Below are 13,312 nucleotides of genomic sequence, written 5' to 3'. Positions count from 1 at the left end.
ATATTAGTTTAGTTATTAAATTTTGATAACTTTGAAGAAAAAAATTCATCATCATGCTATATAGTTGGAACTTTTCTTTTTAATACTTTATGTATAATCTTTACAATGTTGGATTTTTCAAAACTATATTGAGTTTTCTTCTTTTATGTAACTGTTTTCCTGTCTTATTCATGAAATTAAATTATCATTAGTCTTATCCGTCTAATATACTATTATTATTGATTGTAAATCACTATTTTTAAATATTTATAGCACATATATTATATATAATAAAATTAGAAAAAAAAATACAAGCACATGTTGCACATGACTAGTTATCATCCATAACGATTTACAATCGAAATAAATTATCCAAAAATTTTGAAATTGAAATATCAAAAAATAAGATATCAAAAATTTTTGAAATTTAATAAATGCATAATATATATCCCAAAGTTTTTATTTTATTTTTGGCTCGAAATCTCATAGAGGTGGTCCAAAAAAAAAAAATCTCAAAGAGGATCCGTTTCCTGCTGCTGTGCTTATTCCATTGACGACAGTTTATTTCTCTCTTCCCTTGGTCGCGAATGGAATCGTTCGACGATTACTAGGGCGGGGAGTTTTTCGGCGGGGAGTTCTATTGCCGGAAGACGAAGAAGGACAAGCGATCCCGAACGCGGAAGGACGCTCTGTACGGTGTCTTTGACGAGTCAGAGTCGGACGATGAATACGCCTCGAGAAAGCGGAGGAAGGGTCGGGAGGTCGGGCAGGCTGGGCTGCTCAAGTTTCTTTCGGGGGGCGTGGCCGGTGACGGTCCGACGCATGAAGATGGTGGTAGTTCTGTCTAAGAGGAAAGGCCTAGTCGTGAAACTCAGGAGAAGAGGTGGGATGCGTCTGTTGGCGGGGTTGCAATGAAGATGATGGAGAAGATGGGGTACAGGGGAGGTGGGCTCGGGAAGAATGGGCAGGGCATTGTGACGCCGATCGAAGTCAAGATGCGGCCCAAGAACATGGGCATGGGATTCAACGACTACAGAGAGACTGTCACGAAGTTGGGTGCGGGGTTGCGGGAGCGAGAGGAGGAGAAGGAACCTCCGTCGCTTGGGCGGCTAGCTGTTAGGGAGAGGCTTAGGTCGAAGAAAGTGCAGAAGAAGAAGAAGAAGGAAGAGAGTTATGATGCAGTTGCACTGATCGAGTTGTTGGCCAAAAGGCCGAAAGAGCGTGCTGCAGTTTTCCAGAAGGTGATCGACATGCGTGGACTGCAGGTTCCAGTCCTGTCGAGTTTGGAGGACTTGTATGCAGAAGAAGAGAAGGCTGGGGAGGACGAGACGGTGCTGATGCCCGAGCTCCGGTATAACGTGAAATTGATGGTGGATGAGTCTGGCCTCGATATGCTGAGGATAGATCAGGAACTGAGGAATGAAAGGGAGATGGCATCGAGGTTACGGAAGGAGAAAGAGATGTTGCCGGCTGAAGCGGAGTATCAGAGGAAGCTGCTCGATGCCGAGGATGAGATAGCTGCAATACTGCTCCGGATCAAAGAAGAGGGGAGCACAGGAACACTGACTCTCGACACGCTTGAGGTAGGTTTCGCCGATTTGCAGACTAGATTTTATGAGGACTAATCGTCCATTGCCTGCTCTTTTGCTATGCCACTGCTTATTAGAATGTTCGAAGGATGGGATCCGCTTCACAACCCATTGCACGGGTTCAAAACGATTTCTCAGTGGAAGCCTTTGCTGGTGCAAGGCAGGGAGGAATTGGGTGGTGTACAGGACACATTGGAGACGGCCTACACTGCCTTCATTACGCCTGCTGTTAGAATGTCAGGCATTAATACTTGGGAGCCGTGGATTTACGAGCCCATGCTCGGGTTCCTGGAGATGTGGGAGACGCTGCTTCCATCCGTAGTGCTCCAGTCTATAGTAGACGCCATCATAATACCGAAATGGTCAAGTGCTGTTGAATCATGGGATCCACGGTGAGAGACTGTCCCGATTCACGTGTGGATCCACCCGAGGCTGCCTCTGCTGGGCTAGCAGCTAGATGGGATAATTAAGACAATCCGGATTAAACTCGGCAGCGTTCTTCATGCTTGGCACGCAAGCGATGCCTCTGCTTTTACTATACTGTCACCATGGAAGACGGTCTTCAGTTCTGCTAGTTGGGAAAAACTTATGCGCTGGTTTATAGTCCTGAAGGAGTTGAACATAAATCCGGCGGAACAGAAGCTAGACCGATTCCATTGGGTCATGACATGGGCCTCTACAATCCCAACTCATCTCATGGCAGACTTGATGGAGCGGAGCTTCTTTGTCAAATGGCTGCAGGTTCTTTATCACTGGCTCTGTTCGCGGCCGAACTTTGAGGTGGCAGAATGGTTCCTTGGCTGGAAGGGTCTCTTCCCACAGGACCTTCTGTCCAATTCTGGTATTCAGTATCAGTTTCTTATTGGCCTCGACATGATTCGCAAGGCTGGGAATGGGGTCGAGCTTGTACATCCCGGGTAGAGGAGGACACGGGCTATCACGGGGTCCAAGGAAGCTTGAGTCTCAGCAGAGAGAAGCACCACCGCGATACTAGTTAACAACGTACTGTTATCAGTTAGAATACATTATTTAAGGTTAATGAAGATGCTAGCAAAATCGGCTCAAACTTTCCGAGACATATCGGAAGCAGACAATCTTCTCGAACCTTTATGTTTCATGACTCCGTAACTCTAACCGATCATCCAGCTTAAGATCCGAAGAAATTATTCTCTTCGAGCGATTGTATTAAGCAAACTGCATGAAAAACAGGCAACGACGCAAAGCCAATGGCATACATATATATATATATATATATATATGTATGTATGTGTCAGTCATTAGCCGTTGGATACCTCTTTCAGGTATCTGATCTGACGGTTGCCCAGTTGCAAATCTGTGGACTCGGCTCCACAGGATTACTCTCTCTACTCTCGCAGGATTAAAAAACGGGGAGGAGTTCGTTAAAGACGTGACTTGAATAGGCTTTCCCCCACTCACATCCATTCCATTTATTAATTTTCTTAATTAATTGATTGAGATTAATTAATTTGCTAAATCCAATTATTACCGCTGAACTCTCTTCGAGAAGGAAAGCCATCATCAGCAAGGAATAAAAGCTCCATTTCCTGTTTCGTCCTCGCGCTGTGGCGGTAACGGCCTCCCACGGTGGCGCTCCCGCCGGTTCCGGCTACGGCTAGGGGCTCCGATCTCTTCAGATCTCCCAACGACAATCTAATCTTCTCCTGAGCTCAGGCGGCGAACAGCGATGGCGTACAGGAGAAGGCAGGGAATCGCGAGGTCGTCGACCTTCAAGGAGGAGATCCACTACCCGCCTCACGAAGATTGCTTCACCTCCTCCAATCATTCGTCGTCCTCGTCCTCTTCCTCCCTCGCAGCTCAGGCGATCAGAGCCTCCGCCGCGCACCGCGAGTCGTCGCTCTCGTCCGCGTACGGAGACTCTGCTGTTGGCTACAGAAACAGGGACAGTGACGCCCTTAGATCTAAGGTTCGCTTTCCTTTTTTCTTCCTCGACGATTTTCATTTTCCGTGCGTAAATGATCCGGATTCTATCTGCTGCTGCATGCATATTTGACGGTTAATTAGTTATGCTTCAGTCCCCACCTTGATTTAGTTTGGTGTAAGGGCGATTTTACGTGATTTGGGCATGAAGTTTAGGATTTTTTGCTTCTTCAGGAAATCAAGCCCCACCAGTTTTGCTTTTGAATACATTTCAATGCTTAGCTCTTCCGTTTCATATTATTATCATAGATGAATTCTCTGTGATTCTTTTGATCGAAAGGGACCAGATTGACTAATGGAGGATTCATTGTAAGGTCTTATTTCTTCAATAAACATGTTTCCGTGGCTGAATTGTAGAGCTTTGCTGCATATGGGGGGGATTCGTCAGTTGATAGTGACTCCAAATCTGGCTTTTGGGGTGTTCTGGCTCGGAAAGCTAAGGCAATTCTTGAGGATGAAAATGCATCTCAACAGTTTGAAAACCCTACTGGAATGAAGCCGCAGATGTATGATAGCCCTCAAGATGGGCAAGTGAGTTCTATGATTTATGTCAAAGGCAGTAGTTTTGCATATGTTCTCAGCAAAATTGTTGAATTTGTATCTAATACTCGCTATTGAATTTCAATCCATCTGCTCTTCTTTGTATCAGCAACCTTATCCATTATCAGAGAGCTTGCGTAGAGTGGATAATCCTTCAATCAGGAAGCGCTTGGACCAGATCACTTCTTCCCTGAATCAGATTGGAGATACCTTTGAGAAAGCTTTTGAGGTGTCGCTAAACTGCTTTGGCTAAATTGATATGCTGAGAATATCTCTGCCGATTTTTTTCATTTTCTTAAGAAAACTTGATGCTGTGTATTTCCTTAGCTAGATCCTGCTGTTTGAATTTACTATTGCTTGGAGAAGATAGAAACGATGCTAAAAGTTTTTACCAGGCTCTATTTTCAGTTGTAATGTGTAGATTTTTAGAAAGAGAGTTGTTTTCTTTTCGTGTCTTATTATTCAAATTCCAGTGTCTGGTTTATGGGCCAGTCTCCACGTGCTACTTACGCAAATCTATTAGAACAAATTTCCAGCGTTCGAAGTACTGTTGTTGTGATTTTTAATCTTCACTTCAGCAACTTTGTTCACTTCCTTTTTCTCTACTGTTTTGAGGCTAATGCCGAACTCTACATTTTTTTTTTTGGCTACTGAACTCTACATTTTCGTGACCTTCAATTGTCATGTTCATTCGGATGTTTGGTGTCACTTAGGAATCGCCTCTCTCTTCTTGTGCAGTCCATCAATGTATTCCTCTTGATAATCTAAAGTTATCGTAATATCTTTATTTGTGTCTGCAGGAAGGTCGTACAATTGTGGAGAGTAAGACTCAAGACATAATCCACGAAACACGCAAATTGCAAAGCAGAAGAAAAGGGACTCCAGAGACTCCAAATGACAGTCCTGGTGCGAATAGCCCATGGCACCCTCTACAACCACAGAACCAAACCAACCATGAAAATCAACTGAAGGCATCTCGCGACGTAAGGTGGCAACTATGTTGTGTGTAACTGCCTAAGACAACACTTGTTTGCCAAGGCTAATCATAAATAAAAGGATAGAAATCTTAGGTTTGTGATGTGGCTTTACAGCAAGGATGATGCTTGTGCTGAATTAGTTCAGCATCGAGCTTAGGTTTGTTAATTGACCTACATTATTATCATGAGATTTCAGGACGTAAATATTCTTCTTCCGTGCTTTTCAGATTATAATTTCTATGATGGCATTCGTGCTAAAATGGTTGTCTTCTGTTCAATGTGGCCTCTGTTTTTTGATGTTCCGTAGCTTTTGGAAGACAGATGATCAGGCCATGTTTTATTTTTTTTTTGGATCTCAGGTTGCAATGGCTACAGCTGCCAAAGCCAAACTACTTCTACGTGAACTGAAAACAGTTAAGGCAGACTTGGCTTTTGCTAAGTTGCGATGCTCTCAACTCGAAGAGGAGAATAAAGTCCTTAGAGAAGGCAAGGAGAAGGGAGGCAATGCAGCTGATGATGACTTGGTACTTTCTCATTTTCTATTTTGTTATTTTCTCGGTTCTACATATGCATCTTGGCTTCAGAGCTATATTAGTTTCTGGTTGCATCTTAAATTATTGGAAGTGTTCCACCAAGATCTTGGTTGAGAATCCATTGAAAGAGTAGACCATGGATCTATCCCTGATATGATCTGTCTTTTGATAAACCAAATAACTCTCTCAGATACGCCTTCAACTTGAGACACTTCTTGCTGAGAAGGCTCGACTGGCTCATGAGAACGAAACTTATGCCCGTGAGAACCGCTTCCTAAGGGAAATCGTCGAGTACCATCAGCTCACAATGCAGGATGTGGTGTACCTGGACGAGGGCATCGAAGAGGTGACAGAAGTCTATCCCATCCCTTCGGTCTCAAGCATTTTCTCCATGTCGCCTTCTTCCCCAAAATCCCCACCCTCACCCGTCATGCTTCCCGTTTCTGCAAGTGGGTCCCTTAAGTCGGAGACGTTAAGCATCCTACAGGAAGATGAAGAGGAAGCCAAAAGAGAGGAGTCCCTGGAGAATTCGGTTTCTTCAGTTAAGAAGGAAGAAGATCAGAGAGGGCACTTGGGATCTTCTGCCAAGGTCTGAGCCTCCTCCTCTCCTCATTGCAGTCAATACATTTGTTCGGCATCGGTTCTTTAGTTGTTCATTTATTTTTCTTTTCGTTTGCCTTTTTCTTCTTTTTCTCTCATTCTTTTTTTTGGTTCCTGAAGAGGAAAAGGGGACATGGGTTTGGTTTTTGACGACATGTTTGACTGAATTGCTATTCTTTGGTGTATGTATGCGAGCCGTGTTCTCGGGTTATTCGGTGCTTCCAATAAGTTTTTCCAGTTGTATTTATTTGTAACGTGGCTTATCTCAAGTTACGATTATTATAATCTGACTTTGAATGAAAGTATATAGTAAACAAGTCTTATGAGTTTTGTCCTTGTACATCTCGTGCATTCATTCGAACACGACTGCTTCTTGTGTGTAACGGGGCAATCCAAACACGTGAATACCGGTGTTGTCGGAGCGCAAGATCTTCAACCGACCGCTCGGGAAGAGAGCTGCTACCTCTTGAGGTTATTTTAATTTTCCATCAGTGGCAGCATTTATGATAAAAAGCTACTGTAGGGAATCGCCCATAGATTTTTCTTGTACTGCCTGTGATGTAGTCAATTCACTGCTCACGAGGTAATATCTTTGCTAGCCATTGTATTGTTATAGAGAGGGAGAAGAATACTGTCTTTTAAGAGGATAGCGACCCTTCTGAGGCCAAGCTGGTCATATGTTTGACTCTCTGTTCATATGCCTGGTTGGGAGAGCTTATCTATCGAATATGCCCGGCATTGATGAGGTGCAAGCCATTTATCCGTCGGATGTCGGATAAATTGGGTTGTTTGTCAAATATATTAGTGATCTTGACAGCCAATTTTTATGTCGGCGAGAACTGTAAGTCTCAGATTTTTATTTTTTATTTTTTCCATTCTTCTTCTTCTTGTTTTGTCTGTGACACCCAGTAATAAAGAATAATCGCTCAAAATAATTAAATAAATAAAAATGTAGTTGCAATAATTCCTGACTTTTAGAGAAAAGGGAAAAAAAACAGTGCTTCCTTTTCCATCGATGGGTGGCACTCCAACAATTGTCGTCGTCTTCTTCTTCCTCTTCCTCTTCCTTCTGCAATTATTTTTTTTTTAGTAATATTATTATATATATATAATAGCGCTTTCTCTCCCTCCTTTCTCTATCTTCCCGCAACTTCTTCTTTGCTTTGCTCCACTCCACTAGCCATCATCGGCTCACCAACTGAAAGCTTATCTATCTCCATCCCCTTCTTCTGTTCAATCTCTCAGTGCACTTTCTCCTCCTTCCCCACTTCCCCATCTCTCCCTCCCTCTCTCTCTCTCTCTCTCTCTCTCTCTCTATCTGTTTCCAGTAAACCTAACGACCTCCGTACAGCATAAAGCCTGCAAATTTCCCTCTCAATTATTGGGCCTTCTTCCCACCCAACTCCTTCAATACCATCAATTCAATCCCCCCACCCTCTTTGATTCAATCAACAATGCAAACATACCCTCTGAGTTTGAGCCCTCTTCACCGATTCGACCTCCCCTCCCTGATCATGGCCTCCGACATTTGCCTCAGCAGCATTCTTGTCGAGCTCGCTTTCTTGGCGACCTTGTGAAGCCCCGGTACTGGGTCCGTCACTCTGAGCTTTTGGGCTTTCTCCTACGGTATCAAAGAAACCCTCTGCAAGCAATGCCAGTCCCCCTCCGCCATTGCCGAGTCTGAAGCTGCTCTGCCTCAACGGCAATATATCAGGTACCTTGGTGGGTTTTTACATCTTTTCGGGGATGGCTTGATTTCTTGTGGGTCAGCTCAGATTATTGGTGGAATGTGGCACATTAAATGTTGGACGTAACTGACCCCGGGATGTTCATTAATCAATAATCAATCTCCCAATCTCTCTCCGAAGGTCAATCATGATTTCGACCGTTCCGAGCAGTGAAAACTGGATTAGCATGGCAATGGCATGGCATCGAATCATTGTGGGCTAATTATGCCAATAACAATCCGAGCATTGCATTAACTCTTCACAGTATATCTTGAGATTCTTCAGTGTTTCCTCCTCTGAACCGTTTTACCATGTTCAGGTGTTGACCGAGCCTTTTAGGGAAGCTGCTTCGTCAAAGGATTTCACCTAGAGGAGTGAAAGCCAATAGCCCGAGTCTTCTCTCATATTGCACTACCAAACGGGATGATATCCCTATTAATTGAGTCCCCACTGTTTCCTTTCTTGGGTTAGCCCCAGAAATTCAATTGCCGTGTGCTTTTGTTGGTTGGTTGGTGATGATTTTGATATGATTCAGACTTCCTTGAGGGGTATTGACTGAAGCTGGCATACTTTGTAAGTTGACTTTGTGGGTCTTTTAAGTGGAAACAGAAAATCAAGATTCTTGGCTCTTTGAGGCTGTGAGAGAGTGGCAAGAAGAATCAAGATTGCGGCCGATCTTCCGTATTCGGAGCATCGATGGGGCCTCTGATTCGGAGTCTCTCGATGCTTCTCCTTGCGCTGTCATTGCTCGGGATGTCTTTCACTGGGTCAGCCCAGAATCCTGGGAACTGGAGCTCTGCCCGTGCCCTTGATGCGATTCTCCAAGACTACGCTTACAGGGCTTTTGTTCGTCCAAGGGTAAGGACTGGAGTCCCCTATGATGGGACTGCCCCTTCGAACTTGACCGGGATCAAGATCGCGGCGATGAGGCTTGTGAGAGGGAGCTTGAAATCTAGAGGGGTTAGCAGGTACAAGGAGTTTGAGATCCCGAAAGGAGTTGGCGAAAGGCCATATGTGAAGAGGCTTGTTTTGGTGTACCAGAACTTGGGCAATTGGTCTGAGGTCTACTATCCTTTGTCCGGCTTCACCTACTTAGCGCCGGTCCTTGCCCTCCTCGCTTACAACGCAACAAACCTCTCAGCCACAAATCTGCCTGAATTGAATATCATGGCGATGCGAGATCCCATAATGGTCGATTTCTCAAGCATGAGCCAAGCCCCCTCAGGATCAACTCCTAAGTGTGTGTGGTTCAATCTGCAGGGTTCGGTGAATTTCAGCAATGTGTCGACGGGAAACAAATGTTCAACGACCCAACAGGGGCATTTCTCGGTTGTTTTCGAGTCTGTCAAAGGAAAGGGGAAATCAAAGAAGGTTTGGATAATCGTCGGATCTGTGGTGGGCGGGCTATTGCTGTTGATTTTGTTGGCAATTCTTGGTCTGTGTTCGAAGAAGCAGCGGGAAAAGAGGAAGATTTCACGAATGGAGAGGGAAGCAGATGCAGGGGAAGCCCTAAGTATGACTTCTATAAGGGATGCCAGGACCCCCGTAGCTCTTGGGACTCGAACACAGCCAATGCTCGAGCACAATTACGTGCCATGAGACGCAAAATTCTGTACAATCTTCCTCGGAATTCAGGTCTTTTGTGAATCTCTTCACTTTTTTTTTTACTGATATATAAGCACCTCTTTTAATGGTGTCTGTGTTGCTCATATCTCTTACATTCTTGAGTAGGCTATTATGTCCTAGCTAGGATTCAATCTTCTTCTTTTATGCCTTTCGGAACGAATTGGTTCTGTAATTCCATGAAAAATTGAATTCTGTCCATGGACAAGGAATAAAAGTTGTTACCTGCACAATATATATATATCTCTCTCTCTCTCTCTCTCTCTATATGGGTACAGTTGAATTTTGTATAAATGAGCCGACTGTTGCCTGAAAACATTCCATGGCTGTAACTATCTGAATAATTGATATGGGCTATATGGAAATTTTTTCTTAGGCCTTGAACTACTCGGCCATCTCTCCTCTATAATGATTATGTCCCAGTAACCGACTGAATAGTGGGATCTTTCATTCACAATTTTTTTCCGCCAAGAACGTTTTATACTGTTCTGGTCAAAGCAAAGGAGCTGTGAGAGAAGCATGCAATAGTGTCAGGGCCGAGGAGAGCAGTCAGTCTCTGAGTTTGTAATAATTAGGATGAATGAGCTTTCAGTTTCATGCATGTAAATATGGGTGTGTGTGTGTTGTGTGCATTGGCATGACAGAGCAGGGAAGAGCAGACAAGCAGAGGAGAGATTTTACGGCCACACTGTTGACTACCCTCCAAAAAGAAGCATTAAATCCTTTTGTTTGCTTTGTTGGATTGCTGTCCCCTCCCTCCTCGTCTTGCTCAGCCCCACAGCACAATTTATTTGTTTGGCTACGGACTACTACTCCTCCTCCTCCTCCTCCTCCTCCTCCTCCTCCTCTCTAGTCTGTTCTTCTCGTGTTTAACCAGAAATAAACAATCTGTTAGGCTCTAATGAACGGGCTGGGACATGGTCGAGCTAGCAATCAGTTGATACGGAATTCATCATTTTTTTTTTTGGGGTAAGAAATATGCAATTTACCATCACCATTGGTTATATTTTGCAAATTTGACTCGACGTTTGACATATCATTCTCCTGGATGGAAGAAGCTGTTTCTTATGGTTTCGTACAAAGGATAATTCCAAGTCAGTGTCACACTTCACTGTATATTCCTGTAATTGACGCGCTATTCTCCTGTCATCATATAAGCCAAGCTTTTTGCGGTTTCCTCCATAGCCATCACACAACATGTGGTGCGAGCTTCTCGCCCGAATGCCAATATTAACCAGAAACGGAGCATGTTCAGGAACATACGGCTATATAACATTATAAATTATTGGCGTACATGGCACTACCGGTGTCTTATAAGAAGAACGAGGTTACATTAGGTGATTTGGCTATATGTATATATCAAGGGGTCCGTGGTATCCACCCGGTGATGAGTTGACCATCTTGGGGTAATTCAAGTCTTTTATGGTCTGCCCCGCAATCATATTCAGTTCGGACTGTACAATCGCCACAAATGCAGTGATATCCGTGTGACACAACTAGTTGAAAGTGCAGAATTTAAGTAAACTAAATTATCTGCCTAAAACCAACCATTCCATCCCGCATCTCATTCACTGCAAAAGAGAATACTGCTTCAGCTCTGCTCTCTATAACTTTCTCATGAAAGCCGAAACTCAATCCATCATTATCAATTTCGATGAAGAATTACTCATCTCGTATTTGATCTCATCCTATGCATAGCCAATAACCTTGAGCCAAAGCAATCTCGATCAAATGAGAGGATAAAGGCAAATGATCTTTCTACATTGACGAAGATGGCCAATCACCAATAGTATTATCTTCAAGATAAAGAGTATATATTCAAGCACCAAATTCCCCGAACATTACCACAAAGCCAAAAGGAAGTTTCAAATGTAACAGAAAATAGAACTTGAGATCAGCAGCCATTATTCCATCACGAGTCTTTCGGCGAAGCATCCTGCACGAGGAAACATTACACCACGAGTTCATTCCAAAACCAAGCAGGGAATCACATAACAAGTAATGGCATTTTCAATTTTGTGAATGGGTTTGCTCGGATTTCTCTTGATACAATTGTTTTGCATATCAGAAGAAACGCCTTAAAGCACTATCAGACTTGCATACAGCTCTTTCAAATGTATGTAAAGGAGGCAGACACTTGGGAGTTAAGACCTGTTGTTAATTTCTGTTTAAGAGTTCTTATGAGTGGTAGTAAACGAAAGGCGCACATCGTAACGGAAGAAACGAGATTTTCTGATATTTAAGACCCTCTTTTCCAAGGATCTGACATATCTAAGGCTCTGATCATGGTGATATAGGAAGAATGATGCATATCAGAGCTTATTTCACATGTGAGCTTTACCTCACAAAATACCTCACATGTAAAGAACAAAGAGTCTCATGTCAATGCTCACGGTTTGCAAATGCAAATGCAACCAAATACGTGTAGAGGAAATGCTTGTCTTCCTCGACAGACGTTCCGTAGTATTTCGTAAAAACCCTCTCTAGCTGCTTTGAGATCCATGCTAAAACCAATCTCCACAGATGAAACGATAGGGGGAACTATTTAAAGGCAGCACACTCTAAACGGAAGACTTCTAATAAGAATGCAAGCTCAAAAGCAGCTCGAACACGAAAGCAAGGGAGCAAGTGCAGCTCAGTGACACGACTCTGAGCTGAAAGAAAAAGGGAATGCATCGAAAATTTCTCACAAATCCAACAGCTCGGCGTGCTCAGCATGGTCAAAGTTACACGATGAGTCCATAAAAACAAAAAAATTGCAGCAAAAGGTCAAAAACAATCCGAATCGGAAACCCTAGATTGTGAATCGCAAACTGAACTAGATGAAACCGCTTAATTGAGGTGACGCACGGCAATTGAGCCGCAGGAGGGAGAAGATTACCGTTGGGAAGAACTTGAATATGATCTAATTCGATGGAGAGGAGGAAGCGGAGGCGAGTTCCATGAGCTTCTTGTCCCGGCGCTCCATGGTCACATCCCACATATCATTCCCAATGTGCTTCGGCTGCCGATCGAATCAGTTAAAACCAAGTCAAGGAATTGATAATCGCAGATGGATAACAACAAGGAGGAGGGATTCGATCAACAGAGAGAGAGAGAGAGAGAGAGAGAGAGAGAGAATTACACGGCCATGAGCGGCTTTATGGATGAAGTACTGAGCGTTGCCCATTATGCAGAGCATCCCAGCGATGATTCCCAACGGAAGTGCTGCTTCCAACCACGCTAACGTCATTGCTTTTGCTTCTCTCTCTTCAGTTCTTCGTCTTCTTCTTCTTCTACTTCGTTGCCGCTCGCAGGTCGCAGCAATGGCGATGATTGATGCTGCTAATGCGTTCTTCCCCCCGACGCACCACCCCAACACCCCCCCCAAAAAAAAAAAAAAAAGGAGGACGGCCTGCCCGGCCCAACATATCAGGTCCGGCCCAGAATGCCAGAATATCCCGAACATGATACGAGGATGTATTGTATGGAGGAGGATCGTGTCGTTAAGGAACATTGCGACTTCCCGTTCCCAGCATAGAATCGAGAGGAGATAATGACTCTTCTATTCTATGTGCATTCGGGGTCCCACTTCAACGGGCATGATGATGAGAATATCCTGGGCCATGCTAAAACAGGGTTCGATTTTGTCCTGTTAAATATGGAAAAGAATCAAACGCAATCGATATTTCCAATCTCGCAGAAGGACCCCGACACTTGAATGCTCCAGAGATATGAATCTTCCGGGACCTAGTAACTGTTAATTCGACATGTTCATTATATCCATGCAAACTCGTATTTTGTGT

At 43.8% G+C, this 13,312-nt stretch overlaps 4 protein-coding genes across 4 annotated transcripts; 3 read left to right on the top strand and 1 right to left on the bottom strand.

The window, feature by feature from the left end:
- The first annotated feature begins 890 nt into the window (after positions 1-890).
- LOC116193271 (septin and tuftelin-interacting protein 1 homolog 1-like) lies at positions 891-2,489 on the top strand. Its single transcript, XM_031522089.1, has 3 exons — positions 891-1,562; positions 1,707-1,960; positions 2,063-2,489. Exons 1-3 carry the CDS (start codon positions 891-893, stop codon positions 2,487-2,489), a joined length of 1,353 nt encoding a protein of 450 aa, XP_031377949.1.
- Positions 2,490-3,048: 559 nt separating this feature from the next.
- Positions 3,049-6,517, top strand: LOC116200823. Its single transcript, XM_031531744.1, has 6 exons — positions 3,049-3,513; positions 3,885-4,058; positions 4,177-4,296; positions 4,868-5,050; positions 5,404-5,568; positions 5,768-6,517. The coding sequence occupies exons 1-6, from the start codon at positions 3,274-3,276 to the stop codon at positions 6,170-6,172; spliced, it is 1,287 nt and encodes a 428-aa protein (XP_031387604.1). The 5' UTR covers positions 3,049-3,273; the 3' UTR covers positions 6,173-6,517.
- A 660-nt stretch (positions 6,518-7,177) lies between these two features.
- Positions 7,178-9,764, top strand: LOC116200853. Its single transcript, XM_031531792.1, has 2 exons — positions 7,178-7,891; positions 8,224-9,764. Exon 2 carries the CDS (start codon positions 8,601-8,603, stop codon positions 9,501-9,503), a length of 903 nt encoding a protein of 300 aa, XP_031387652.1. The 5' UTR covers positions 7,178-7,891; positions 8,224-8,600; the 3' UTR covers positions 9,504-9,764.
- A 1,500-nt stretch (positions 9,765-11,264) lies between these two features.
- On the bottom strand, positions 11,265-12,882 carry LOC116200923 (NADH dehydrogenase [ubiquinone] 1 alpha subcomplex subunit 1). The gene is made up of 3 exons (XM_031531895.1): positions 12,652-12,882; positions 12,409-12,531; positions 11,265-11,463 (listed from the first exon to the last, which is right to left on the bottom strand). The coding sequence occupies exons 1-2, from the start codon at positions 12,757-12,759 to the stop codon at positions 12,433-12,435; spliced, it is 207 nt and encodes a 68-aa protein (XP_031387755.1). The 5' UTR covers positions 12,760-12,882; the 3' UTR covers positions 11,265-11,463; positions 12,409-12,432.
- Positions 12,883-13,312: the final 430 nt, after the last annotated feature.

This window comes from Punica granatum, chromosome 1 (assembly GCF_007655135.1).
Source record: "Punica granatum isolate Tunisia-2019 chromosome 1, ASM765513v2, whole genome shotgun sequence".
Taxonomy (NCBI): domain Eukaryota; kingdom Viridiplantae; phylum Streptophyta; class Magnoliopsida; order Myrtales; family Lythraceae; genus Punica; species Punica granatum.
This window is presented reverse-complemented; position numbering and strand designations above follow the sequence as displayed.